This window comes from Lepus europaeus, chromosome 4, assembly GCF_033115175.1.
Source record: "Lepus europaeus isolate LE1 chromosome 4, mLepTim1.pri, whole genome shotgun sequence".
Taxonomy (NCBI): domain Eukaryota; kingdom Metazoa; phylum Chordata; class Mammalia; order Lagomorpha; family Leporidae; genus Lepus; species Lepus europaeus.
In genome coordinates, this window is record NC_084830.1 from 82,903,833 (window position 1) to 82,918,321 (window position 14,489).

Sequence of the window (14,489 nt, forward strand, 5' to 3'; positions counted from 1 at the left end):
TAAAAATAATTCCCAAAGAATTGTTTCCTTCTTGGTATAGAGCAGAATGTGCCATAGTTGTCTTAGCCTTTTCTTTTCATCAGTAAATAGAGTGATAAGTAAGATCAGTCAATTCAGAAGGGGAAAAAAGTTCATAATTTCCTCTCACCTTTCCCTGCGCCCTCCAGGGGCTGGTTAAAACTATGATAGCAGGTGGTGAGTTCCCAGAAGAGCAATGTCAAAGACTTGACAGAGTACTGTGGACTCTTCAGGAAAGGCCCACAGAAAGTTGAAGTCATTGAGTAAGTGGAAAGTAGTTAGTTTCGTACTTTTATGAAACTTCTTACAGGCATAAATATTCCTTTGTGCTGAGGACAAAATACTTGCTTACAACATCAACATGAATAATTTCAATATAGTGAGATTTTAGCAAAATTTTTAAAAAGGGCAAGTGTTAAACATTCTGACCTTTAAAAAAATGCTTAAATACATGTTAAAGTTTTAAATGGACTAAAAATACATTTAAAAATGTGGTATAATAAAAAAAAGAACACTTTTATACATAGGATTTTATTTTGCACTGCTGTAACAATTTCATTATAGACGAAGGGGAAAAAAGGAAAAAAAGATAAAACCACCACACTGAGTAAATTACTAAACCTTTTCTACTTTTTAACAGGATTTTCCATCGGGTAGATTTATTGTCATATCCCTTTCAAAACAGACAAGATGCTTACCATATTTTAAAGATTATAGGTTGCCACTGAAAGAAAAATTTTACACAGTCACTGTACATCAAGGTTGAAAAACTGTCCTGCATGAAAAATATACTTAGAAATCATGTGAATAAAAGAAAAAGAAAACATTATTGTGTTAAGGAAAGATTAAAGTTCTCATAATGTGCCATCTAAATGTGGATACTCATTCTTCTTAAGAGTTGCGCATAGGTAGGGATTTCTTGCTTCTGCCCTTTTCACTCATTATACTGTGTTTTAACCCAACAGTACTCATTAAGGCAAACAAATCCTTTTCTGAAGAGGTCTTAAGGAAACTGTGGACAAATAGCAAACTTTTGGCATTAAAACAGGTTAACACGTACACAGCCTTTAGTAATATACATTAAGCATATTTTCCTTGGACTAATGACAAGAAAAGATGAACATGCTTGTTAACAATGTCAAAAAGTTTAAAATTCAGTGTCCAAGCAATTCCTAACAATGCTTCTGTAGCTTTAAGCTCTAAACAGTATAGAATTTATGCAAATGCATTAAAGAATTCAAGCTTGGCAAATTACACCCAAGCAAGTTATTAAACTATATATACACAGAAAGTAAATGATAAATACAGAATTAAAAGAGTTCTGTTTTTCCATACAGCCTTGAAAATTGACAAACTTTCTGAGGACAGTTCTATAATATTAAACATTAGGTAACCACAGGTATTGGGAAACCTAACTACATAAACCGATTTAAAATACTCAAGATGACTTTGTAGTGTTTAATACAATTCAGTTTGTAGTTAAGGGCACAAGACAACATTTAACAAAAATAATCACATCAATTGACCTAGAAATCAAATGCAAATAGATATGAATACAATCTCCAAAATCTGTCTTTTTAAGTGAACATGAACCATTTATTCAAAGTTATACAAGAATTTGAAGGATTAAAGTCTTCTGTGACATAAAGCCATTTCAAATAGTTTCATGTCTCAGCTGAACAGGAGGAGAGGGTGAAAGAATAAGTGAGCGGGCCCCAGTGGGCAGCGAGACAGTAAAAACAGACTCAACAGCAGCCGCCCCCGGCCTGCTGTCCTCCCTGATTGCCGGCATGTGTTGCATTAGTAGCAGCATGCTGAGGGCCAATTTTAATGCCATTTGCCTGAAATCAAAGAGAACAGAATCATAAATATAAATACAACCAGACCCAACCAGCCTGTATAATTTACTGGGTTTGTTTTTTAATATTCTAGCTAATTCCTAATGACACAATTTTACCAATTTAGAAAGACATATTAAGTATCTTTTAGCAAGGACTAAAACAATACCTCTTAGGGAATGTTTCTTCTTTCTAAAACAACAAATGTTTCTGAAAATCATTCTTTATCATACTAGATACAAGGTAAACAGAAACTGGAATGCTTGTTTCTCAGGGAATTCTCATAATGGAGAAATCATCTAAAACAATCGCTGAAAGCAATCTTTAAACGATAAAATTATCCAAAGCCCATGCCGTCTACAACATAAAATCTTTTCTCTGCACAGCATTTCTGTTCCATGTTGAATCAGCTGTACAGGCTAAGGGCACATGAGGGTTCTGTGTCATCAATAATTTCTATGATCCCCAAAGACATGGCAGCTTGCCAAGAACCCACACACAGAATAGTTCTTTCATTCATCAAACTCACACTTATGTCTTAACCCTCACTCCCTCAAGTGGATTTTACCTAAAAATACAACACATTGAGAAAAGTAATACAGTAGCTTCAAAAATTAAGCTCTTAAGGAAACTTTACGTCACAGTAAATCTCAGATTTATAGTGCTTGGCAGTTGTTCTGCAACAGTAGTAGCCTTGGGGTTTCTGGCACTAGCTCAGTATTGACAGCAGCTGATGTGGTTTCTTTTCGCTCTTTTGACTCCTCTTTAATAAAAAGCATGCCCTATGGCTCATTGGTTTTGCCCCCTCTGGGCTGGTAGCAACTTCTTGAGGAAGCAAGGAGTCAGACTTGGCAATAGGCCAAATAAATAGCACGGCCTGTTGGCTCCTGACAGCACATTACAATCAAAGCTGCATAAGGCACAGTAAAGCAGTCAGCTACTATATGAAACCAGACAGAAACAATGAACATGCCCTTTTAAACAGAGGCCCAATTACTGTTCAATTTATTTGGCATTAGTCTCTGAATGCTGTCACCTTTAAATTAACTGAAGAAGTACTGCCGTAAGTCTAGAAGAGGATTTAGAGCCTATATGAGTATTATTCCATGTTAAGAAGAGTGAGGAAATTAAGTACTTTTTGGAAACCTCAGGTAAGCTGCTGTTTGTTTTAGCCAAGACCCCTGAGCACATAGTAGGAGTCTCAGATCTGCAGTGGCTTCCCAACGTAATGCTTTTCTAAGTGCAGCTGGGCAGCAACCAGGGATTTTCTCTCGGAGGCCAGAAGTCTTACTATCGAACAGCAAAGATATTTATGTAAAAGTAAATCACATGCTACACCCACAATAAATGTTTTGAAGTAAATATAGATAAATGAAGAGTGGGGATTTAGGTCAAAATGATGGCCTTCAGTGAACACTGAATTATATGCTTCAAAGCATCACATTTTATCCTAGTTATGTCAACCAACCAGACTCAAAATAACTGTACAAAAAGCTAAGTGCCAACTGCCAATTCTGTACATTAATTTAGTCTTCTGAAACCATGCTATGCTATATTGGGAATATGCTCCAGATTGGGTATTTCCCTCTTTCATATGAGAAAACAGAGAGCATCTTGCATTAGTGACACAGTACATGCATTTACACACTAGAACATTATTCCCCAAAGCAGATGACACCATATGGACTTAGATGAAAAGTGGATTTTCTTTGCTTTTGGGGGATTTATATTATTTTCCATTGCTTTTAAGAAATTGGTAGGGCCACTTACTTTAATTCATTTTCACAGATGAAGTTATATCCTATTAGAACATACACATTATTAAACTATGCATAGATTTCAGTTAGATGATCATAAGCCAATATGTTAAGTGATAATCATGGATGCATTTCAGTACTTAAAAATATCAAATCATGAATCTAAATATAGAGGGAAATTCTATATTAGTATCAGCCAGTAATATTTTTATGTATATACCTCATTATTAATGTCAAAGACTCCTTCTTGGATTTTTTCATAAATCTCTTTTGCTGTATTAATAAATGCCTGAAATATAAGAGATTGGTTCATATTATTTAAAACCACAACAATAAAAGAACATCATATGAAATCTCTGCAGAATATCCTAATGTTTAACATAGGACTATCAACTGATATAATGCATCAAATAAAGGACAAAAACCACATGATCATCTCAATAGACATAGAAGAAGCATAGGGCAAAATCCAATACCCTCTCATGATAAAAACATTCAACAAGTTTGAAATAGAAACTTCTTCAATCTGATGAACATCATCTAAAAAAAACATACTTAACAGGGCTGGCGCTGTGGCACAGCTAGTAAAGTCACAGCCTACAGTGCCAGCATCCAGTATAGGTGCTGGTTCAAGAGCCAGCTATTCCTCTTCCGATCCAGCTCTCTGCTATGGCCTGGGAAAGCAGTAGAAGACGGCCCAAGTCCTTGGGCCTCTATACCCACAGGGAGACACGGAAGAAGCTATTGGGTCCTGGTTTTGGATTGGCACAGCTCCAGCCATTGCAGCCCTCTGGGGAGTGAACCAGTGGATCCAAGACCTCTCTCTCTGCCTCTCTGTAACTCTGCCTTTCAAATAAATAAATAAACCTTATAAAACAAAAGCAAAAAATAAGTACACTTAACATCATACTCAATGTTCACCTAAAGGCTGAAAGATTTCCTCCTAAGATCCAGAATAAAGCAAGGATGCATTAGCATTATTCAAAACAACCAAAAAAGCAGAAACAATACAAATATTCATAAACTGATGAATACAACCCAAAATGTGGAATTATTAATAGAATATTATTCAGTCACAAAAAGGAATGAAGTACTGATTCATGCAACAATGTAGATGGTATTGAAAGTATCACACTAAATGAAGGAAGGCAGATACAAAAGGCCCCATATAGTACAACTCCATTTATGTGAAATGTTCAGAATAGGCAAATCCATAGAGACAGAAAGCATATTATTTGTTGCCAAGGGCTGGGGGTAGGTGGAAATGCAGAGTGACTGCTAATGAGTAGGGGGTTTGTTTTGGGGGTGATGAAAATGTTCTGGAATTAGTGGTGATGGTTGCACAATTTTGTGACTATACTAAAAACCATACATTAAAAGGGCAAATTTTATGGTATGTGTACTGTATCTTAAAAGAGAAAACTATAACCATAGGGAGAAAAGAGAGTATTACGATGTGAGAACACCACACCTGAGAAAAACAGATGTGGATTACATAAATTACATGATCTCTATATTACAAGCTTACTTTTGGAGGACAATTCTACATTGGGCTGCTTTTGCCATAATAATGTATGACAATATATGGTTAAAAAGAGAAAGAATCAAAGGATGTTTTTGACAAACGGCAGCTCAACTTCTATCTATAAAATTTTTATCTCAATTTTTATCTATAAAATTTCACTCTAATACTACTAAGTTGACAAAAGAAAGTGTCAGAATATTGCAGAGCAACTTAGTTCTATAAACACCATAATTTATCCACATCCTGTACTTGCTGTATAATATGAAGATAGTTTATAGAAATAATACCAGTGCTTCAGAGATATACAAATTCTTATAGATCCTAAACTAAAGGTTTAGGAGATCATAGATAACTGTACTAACCAATATTATAAATAAGGTCATTTTCAATTAGTTTTCTATGAAAATTCATGAAAGAGAGCTATCTCCACTACCACTGATATACATCTAATTCAAATTTTAGAAAGTAAACAGGGTTCACAGAAGGAACAAATCATACCTTTTGTCTTTTCTACACTGGAAATATTTGACTGCTGAACTTGCCAGCAGAGCTTTTGTTTCCTAATTAACAGGACTGATATGTTTTCACCTTTAAAGGCCTTACAGCTCCCCAGAGTAATCAATCTACTGCAGCTCAATTACTGCACCAAGCACACACCAGTCAGTGAAGGAGACTTGAGCGACTGTGGCAGGAGCACAGAGATATGAATATGCATAAACTCTAAGTGGCTGATCGAATCATCACGGAGGGTCATGAGAATTTGCAGCAAAATAATGAGAAGAATTAATCACTGCAGATTCACAAGGCACTTAGGACGCGAGTGCGCTTTTCCTGTGTGTGCTACAGTGAAGTGAAGGAGAAACTGGCTTTCAGCCAAGTATGAATTGATTCACATTCTTCAAAATTAAAGTTATCCCCATAAATAAGGAAAAACTTAACTTTATTTCCAATAACATGTCAATTACTGTGATGGTATTAGAATCCAGGCTAACTAAATATTGAAGTCAAGGATACATAAATTCACAGTGCTGGAATTCCTTATAGGGATATCCAGATGTGCACACTTTACTAGAATGTTAGAACTTCAAGGTTCTATAAATTGAGTTATAAATTCATATAAACAAGCACTTCTACAATACAAAAGTCATTATTAAATGTGTCAATTTATGGAAATAAACTTTCCTTTTGCAATCTGTTGACAAATCACTTTAAAAACTGGCTAAAGAGAACTGTGCTATATAAAATTTCACAAATCACTGCTAATTTTATTACCTAAATAATACTTAATAATTAAGCCCATTTACGCATAGCTGCATCAGATGGACTTAAGATGTCTTATACATCTGAAAGACGTGATCAATTTCATTACAACTAAAATACCACAAATGATTATTCCTTTCATTATAATTTCCATCATCTCAATGACGTAGTCATTGGACAAAATGTTTACTGTCATTTCACTCTGAATACACATTACAGATACTAAAATATTTTCCATTCCCTGAGCATATTACTGAGGATACTACAAGTCAATTATTTTTATATATTTCATGACAAAAATTAATACTTTATATGTATCACTAAGTGATTAATGAATAATTTTAATGAGTTCTTGGAGTCTGAAACCCAACGTGAGTAATGCAGGCAACAGTATATCTTTTTAAAAGTATGTGAATGGGGCCAGTGCTGTGACATAGTGGGTAAAGCTGCTGCCTGTGATGCTGATATCCCATATGGTGCCAGTTTGATTCCTGGCTGCCCCACTTCCGATCCAGCATCCCTGCTGATGTGCCTAGGAAAACTGTGGAGGAAAGCCCAACTGCTTGATGCCCTGTACCCATGTTGGAGACCTGGAGGAAGCTCCTGGCTCCAGACTGGCCCACCTCTGGTCTTTGTAACCATTTGGGGAATGAATCAGCAGATGGAAGATCTCTCTCTCTCTGTCTTTCCTCTTTCTTTGTAACTCTGCCTTTCAAAAAATTAATATTTGAACAAAAAAAAGTATGTGACCATGGACTGAAATTATGGAGTTCCCGAATAGAATGAACACTGACCATGTTAGTAAGGCTGTTAAGAAATCTTCTAAAACAACAACCTAAATAAATCTTCTAAGGTAAAAGCCTTTGGAGTGTCACAGATAAAATCTTCCCACTTAAGTTGCAAAATATTTAAACATAAGCTTATATATATAATACACAATATGTAAAAGTTATTACATACACATACATATATAAAATGGTTGACTTAAAAATTGATCATTTCATTCATTAAATATCAATCTCTACACTCTTAAGATACACATGTTTCTAATCCATCTTTAGAATTCTTTATGAACATATATCATGTACAGAATACATTTTGAGTATTTTTTGGTACATATCTCAAGACAGGACTAATGTTCTTCACGGAATTAGTTTTCTTAAAAAAAGATGGGATGCTGGCATTGCAGGCAGTGGCTTAGCCTGCTACGTCAAAGCTGGCCTCACAGAATTAGTTTAATTTAGGGCTGGTGCTGTGGCGTAGTGGGTAAAGCCACCACCTACAGTGCCAGCATCCCATATGGGCTCCAGTTCGAGTCCTGGCTGCTCCACTTCTGATCCAGCTCTCTGCTATGGCCTGGGAAAGCAGTAGCAGATGGCCCAAGTCCTTGGGCCCCTGCACCCGTGTGGGAGACCTGGAAGAAGCCCCTGGCTTCTGGCTTCGGATTGGCATAGCTCAGGCCACTGCAGCCAACTGGGCAGTGAACCACCAGATGGAAGACCTCTCTCTCTCTGCCTCTCTTTCTCTCTGTAACTCTGACTTTCAAATAAATAAATAAATCTTTCAAAAAAAAAATAAAAGAATTAGTTTAATTTGAACAGCTGGCTGAGTTTTCTCTAAAAACACTATCTGTGGATATTACTCCCATTATATTTTTGAATCTCCAGCACAATATCTAATATAAAGTAGGTACTTAAAACTCTTTTATTAAACTCAAGTATCCACAGCAAGGGGATACTGGAAGGGTACACAGGGCTTCCCTGAAACACTGGGTGTTTTCGCTTCTGTGTACCATTTCTTAGTGGGCAAGTTCATTTACTTAAGACTTCACTGAGGGCCAATAGTGGGCAAAACCGATTTAGAACTTGGAAAAATTTCTGCTAAGAAACTGATGTCAAATGACTTTATTATTAACACAATGAAGCAAACAATGTCTAGGCAGATTCACGATTAGGAAGTGAAAACAGCTCTTCCTGCAGCCAGTGGCACCTGGTGGTCCCCTTGCTTTCCCATGCTGTGAGTGTTCCATTTCAGTATCAGAAGCTGAACTTTATCTCCATTTTACTACTAGCCCTCCCCCTTCACCACACTTTGATAAACTGCCATGTTCAGGCCTTTACCTTCTTTTTCTTCATTAGTCATTAATTGTAATGCCTTCTACCTTAGGCACTAATCTTTCAACCCCTAGCAGCAGTGATCTGGTACTGATAATAACTAAACTCTGGGCAAATTTTCAGGGATCTCTATAGTACAAATTGAAACAAACATACCCCCCCCACACACACAACTATACATACGTTGTAACTCATATGACCATTCAACAAATGGACATGCTGATGGGTATATTACATATCACTGACATCTGCCCAAGGGCACCTATTATTTGTGACCACATATTCAGAACTTAGAAGGAAATAGCTCCTATTACTGGTGAAGTGAAACCCGTTAGTTGGAGAATCTAATTACAAGGGCCAAAATCTCAGTTAAAGTTGGAGGAAAAAGAAACTTTCTTCATTAACTGGTGGAGCGGGAACATGAGGCAGGACAGAGAGGCAAGCCTCACTGCATCGAACACACAATATGCTAACAGGCCCTTCACAACTGGTGAGCGACAACAGAGGCAAGGTGGGGACAATGGAACACTTTTTATTATGGCTGAACAGTTTTTAAGGCAAAACACTGAAAATCAAGTCTGTCCTCCAAGAGTAACATTTAAATTATTTCCTTATATGACATGCTGCCACCTGGTGGCAAGATTAAAATTATTGCATGTTAGAGGTAAGACTTCAAAATTGAATAATGAATCTTGGACAGTTTTATTTAATATTTTGAGTAGATACTAGATAGCAGGTGCCTTGTAAAATAAGCGACTTTTTAGTTTTGCCTTAGAACTGGGAAACAAGAAGTAATTAGAATCCTGTTTAATTTTCTTCTCAATCTAAGTCAATTTTATGTAATTACAGGTGTCCATTTGCTTCAGCTAATAAGAACCAATGCTGGCCGGCGCCGTGGCTCAATAGGCTAATCCTCCGCCTTGCGGCGCCGGCACACCGGCTTCTAGTCCCGGTCGGGGCACCGATCCTGTCCCGGTTGCCCCTCTTCCAGGCCAGCTCTCTGCTGTGGCCAGGGAGTGCAGTGGAGGATGGCCCAAGTGCTTGGGCCCTGCACCCCATGGGAGACCAGGAGAAGCACCTGGCTCCTGCCATCGGAACAGCGCGGTGCGCCGGCCGCAGCGCGCTACCGCGGCGGCCATTGGAGGGTGAACCAACGGCAAAAAGGAAGACCTTTCTCTCTGTCTCTCTCTCACTGTCCACTCTGCCTGTCAAAAATTAAAAAAAAAAAAAGAAAAAAAAAAAAAAAGAACCAATGCTTACTAAGAACTTATTATGAGTCAGTCATTATATTGAGTATTCTGCCCAAGTTTCCATACTTCCTAAAAGAAATTCAGAGCACATACAAAATCAGGAAATTTTTTGAATTATCTTCTAGATAGTGTATTTGTGGGATGAAGTCATGCCTATAAAACTAGCAGAAAGGCTTAGGCTGTGGCTCTAGAACCAGGCTATCCAAGTTCACACTGCTATGCCTCCTGTTAGTGTTTCTCGAACCTACCTCTTATTCTCTGTAAAATAAAGACAATAATGGTATCTATTTCATAGAATTATTGGCAGAAATACTGGAAAACAGTGCTGGACATGTAGTAAGTACTCAAGATGTGTAAGCTTTCTTTTTAAAATTAGAAAAAAAAAAAAAAGGCAGAGTTAAAGGAGGAGGAGGAGGAGGAGGAGGAAGAGGAGAGGGATCTTCTGTCTACTGGTTTACTCCCCAAATGGCAACAGTTGGCTCCTAGGCCAAAGCCAGGAGCTCGAGGTCTCCCATGTGAATGCAGGTGCCCAAGCACTTGGGCCATCCTCAGCAGCTTTCCTAGGTGTATTAGCAGGGAGCTGGATCAGAGTGGACTCGAACTGGTGTCCTGCTATGCCACAACTCCGGCCCTGATGTGTAAGCTTTCACAACCCTTTATGTGCCATGAGATAAGGTGAACAACAGAAGGAGAAAGGAGTTCAGGTGCTCAAATATACATGTGCATTGTGAATACTACACAGCAGACTAGAATTTGATATAAGGAAGTTTATTAAGAAACTTCTTCAAATTCTGTGACTTTATTCTATTTGATTTAGCTTCAGAGGAGAAGACTTATATGAGGGGGAATCTTCAAAAATATTAATGGAAAATGTGTTTTAATGAGAAACTATGGATTTCAAAAACTTTTTCTGCATCAAAATAAACATCTTTCAATTCTATTTTTCCATGAACTTTTGAAATGCTTGCACACATCATTCAACACAGCAGCTTTCAAATTTTATTTCACAGCAATTCTGCAGGAGCCACTTCCTGGGCAAGATACAGGCAATGGGGATATGCCAGGGAAGTGAGAAGATCTTCCTCCTTACACTTCTCTTCATAGCAAAGTATTGCTGCTCTGCCTTGTTTTACAGTTTCTCTGGTTCTCATTGAAGAAAAAGGGCTGCTGCTAAGCCTACTGAACAGTAACTCCCTGTTAATGGATGACTGAGCTGCAAAAGGAGAAATGTCTTACCTGAGACCATATACAATTGCAGCAGAAGCAAGATTAGAATCTAATATTCTTCTCACCACATTTATCTTTTCTTTGCTAGGATTACTTACCTTTAATAAAAGTCAAAGGAATTTTCATGTACTTATGCTGCAGTTAAACTTGAACAGAAAAAGCACATACTTCTTATATCATTCAAAATCCTTCTAGCTAGAAATTATTTTGGATTTCTAGAATTATCATTGGAACCATATGAAATTAACAATTATTTATGTCCTCTGTCTCCTTCCTATCCTTCACAAAAATGAATATCACCCACGAATGCTTATTAACAAGGAAAGGAGGTGACCTAAACCAACCTTAATCAATTAGGTGAGAAATAAAGGGGGAAAGAGATAAGAGCTACTGGGGAATATGGCAGTTATGAAATCCCTGTTCTTACTTTCTGTCAGATACAGCAGAAAGATATGGTTAGCTCTTCAGTAATTTAATTCTTCATTTAGTAAGCACTTACCAAATGCTTGAATTGTACCAGACACTGAGGATACTCAGATAAATGCAACTGTATTAAACCTCAAGGATGTGGCAATACACGACACATACAAAACCAAAATTAGAGCATGGCATGAACACTTCTGGGAAGGAAAGCCCTTCAAGGAAAGGCCTAGAGGATTAGCAATCTTCCACTCATTTATTAGGAAAACTGAGGGGAACAAAGAGGGGCAGATTTTAAGCACATTCTGTTGGTAGTTGGGGACAGGAACACACGTGAGATGAGGTCAGCGTGGTGGCCTTATAGGGATGAAGAAACCTTGAAAAGGTAAGAAGCAGGTGAGGGACAAACTCAGAGGATGAATTATGAGACATCAAGGTTGACAACAGGAGGACCAGTGAGGAGTCTACAAGAATAGTTAAGAAGCAAATTAAAGCAATTAAAATGGTGCAACAAGACAAAAATGCAAAGATCAAACATAGAAAACCTACTTTGAAGAAATTAACAGAGCTAGGTAAACGAAAGGGCAAAAACGGTAAGGTATTTAAGGATGACTCCACTTTAAGTGACTGAGACTGAAGGGTACACCACATAGGAGATAAACAGGAAGAAAATCAGGTTTTGAGGAAGGAATACATTTTTATTTTGGACACGTAGAATTCTTTGCTTATGTCATTTACACATGGAAAAATATTGGTAGCTGGAAAATTACATATGTGAGTATACAGTATAAATTACAGGTAAATATGAGTTTAAAGTGTATGACATGTACATATCAGTGTGATTTTCTTAGGTCTAATGGTTACCTACCTGTTTTAGAGGTACAGTAAATGAACATAACTATTTAAGAGTTTGCTTTGGATCATCTAAGAAGGTTCTTAGGGTGATAGCCAGATTAAAGTTGGAGAAACTGAGGATAGTCAGCCAAGTCTTCTAATATGTGGAGAGAGTAGTAAATACTAACCTAAGCTATCCTCCAGAAGCCTGATAAGGCCAGGTCAGATTTCCAAGGAAAAATTGTTTTGGATGCCTCAGCATTCATGGGCTTGTCTCTGAGAACAGGGTTAAGGGGACAACTTTTAGTTCACAACCACATTCCAGTTACAAAAAAATACATGTTTCAGCACACAAAGTCCAAGAAAAGTATGATGGCCTCTCAATGTCTGCAGATTTCCAAGTACAGAAGCACTAGCAAGGAGTTTTGATCTTGGTCTTCTTCCTAGCCTTATTAAGTAGGGTGTTCTCCAAGGCAAAGAAATCCATCTCTCCTGTCAGTCTAGGTGGCTCAGCAGGATACTGCAAACTGTCTGAGGCTAGCTGGCTAGATTATCAGCTATCATCTTGGCTATACCTTTAACATTTTAGCAGCTAAGTCAGGAATTTCCAGCCCTGATGTGAGACATCTTAAACAACCAGATCTGCATAATGATGTTTAGCAAAGATACGGAAGGCTAGAGAAAGCACCTTTTCCCAAAGTCCTTATGAATTCTGCCTCAACATTTTTTGATGTTTATATACTTTTCTCATTTCCCATGAAGTTACAATTCTTTAGGCAAAACTGATAAATACAGGGAAAATAAAACCCTACCAAATGGCTAACAACTGAGAACAGCTGACAAAGTTGACAATTGTTTGGCAAATGGCAACTTTAACCATTAATCTCACCTCAATCACCTTTACTAACCCTTCAGATGTCCTGGAGGGAATATAATACTTTAAGTTCTGGTAATAGATCTGAGAAAATAAGTTTTCTTTTTTTTTTTCTTTTTGACAGGCAGAGTGGATAGTGAGAGGTGAGAGAGAGAGAGAGAGAGAGAAAGGTCTTCCTTTTTGCCGTTGGTTCACCCTCCAATGGCCGCTGCGGCCAGCACATCGTGCTGATCCGAAGCCAGGAGCCAGGTGCTTCTCCTGGTCTCCCATGCGGGTACAGGGCCCAAGCACTTGGGCCATCCTCCACTGCCTTCCAGGGCCATAGCAGAGAGCTGGCCTGGAAGAGGGGCAACCGGGATAGAATCCGGCGCCCCAACCGGGACTAGAACCCGGTGTGCCGGCGCTGCAAAGCGGAGGATTAGCCTGTTAAGCCACGGCGCTGGCCAGAAAATAAGTTTTCAATATAGAGGGAAAATACATAAAGACAAACAGGAAAGAAAGTATACACTGGGTTATTTTTAAGTCTTCAAAAAGACAGCATAAGTCTTTTGGGAATGGGTACTTTTTCTAGCCTGCCACAATCTTTTTTTTTTTTTTTCTTTTTTTGACAGGCAGAGTGGACAGTGAGAGAGAGAGAGAGAGAGAGAGAGAGAGAGAAAGGTCTTCCTTTGCCGTTGGTTCACCCCCCAATGGCCGCCGCGGCCGGCGCGCTGCGGCTGGCGCACCGCGCTGATCCGAAGCCAGGAGCCAGGTGCTTCTCCTGGTCTCCCATGCGGGTGCAGGGCCCAAGCACTTGGGCCATCTTTCACTGCACTCCTGGGCCACAGCAGACAGCTGGCCTGGAAGAGGGGCAACTGGGATAGAATCTGGCGCCCCGACTGGAACTAGAACCCGGTGTGCCAGCGCCGCAGGCGGAGGATTAGCCTATTGAGCCGCAGCACTGGCCAACCTGCTACAATCTTGAACCCAGACACAGATATGTGTTGCAGGCATCCCCCAAAGCATTTAACCACTGCACAAAACACCTACTCCTCTCATATACATTTTTGTGCTACATCCACTTCGCTGTTACTCCATAGGCTCCTTTAATTAGGGCAATGAGCCTGCCTCTTGTCTTTTTTAAGAAAGTTACAGAGGGATAGGCATTTGGCCTGGTGGTGAGATACTGGCTAGGAGGCCTGCATCCCGAATTCACCGTTCTTGGGTTTGAGTCCTGATCTGCTTCTGATTCCAGCTTTCTGCCAATGTGGACTATGGGATGCAGCAGATGATCACTTAGGTAGTTGGGTCCTTGCTACACATGGGAGACCCTTGATTGGGTTCTCAATTCTTGACTCTCAGCTTTGAGTTGGCCTAATCCTGGTTTTGTGGG

The 14,489-nt window shown here is 38.8% G+C and overlaps 1 protein-coding gene across 2 annotated transcripts in view; it reads right to left on the bottom strand.

Moving 5' to 3' along the window:
- Nucleotides 1-626: 626 nt before the first annotated feature.
- Nucleotides 627-14,489, bottom strand: part of RAB2A (RAB2A, member RAS oncogene family) — a 90,686-nt gene continuing 76,823 nt past the window's right edge. For both annotated transcript variants that reach the window (XM_062188458.1, XM_062188459.1), the window contains exons 7-8: nucleotides 3,834-3,902; nucleotides 627-1,859 (exon numbers count right to left, since the gene is read on the bottom strand). In XM_062188458.1, coding sequence (XP_062044442.1) covers nucleotides 1,764-1,859; nucleotides 3,834-3,902 — 165 coding nt within the window. In that variant the 3' untranslated portion in view covers nucleotides 627-1,763. The remainder of the gene's footprint in view (nucleotides 1,860-3,833; nucleotides 3,903-14,489) is intronic.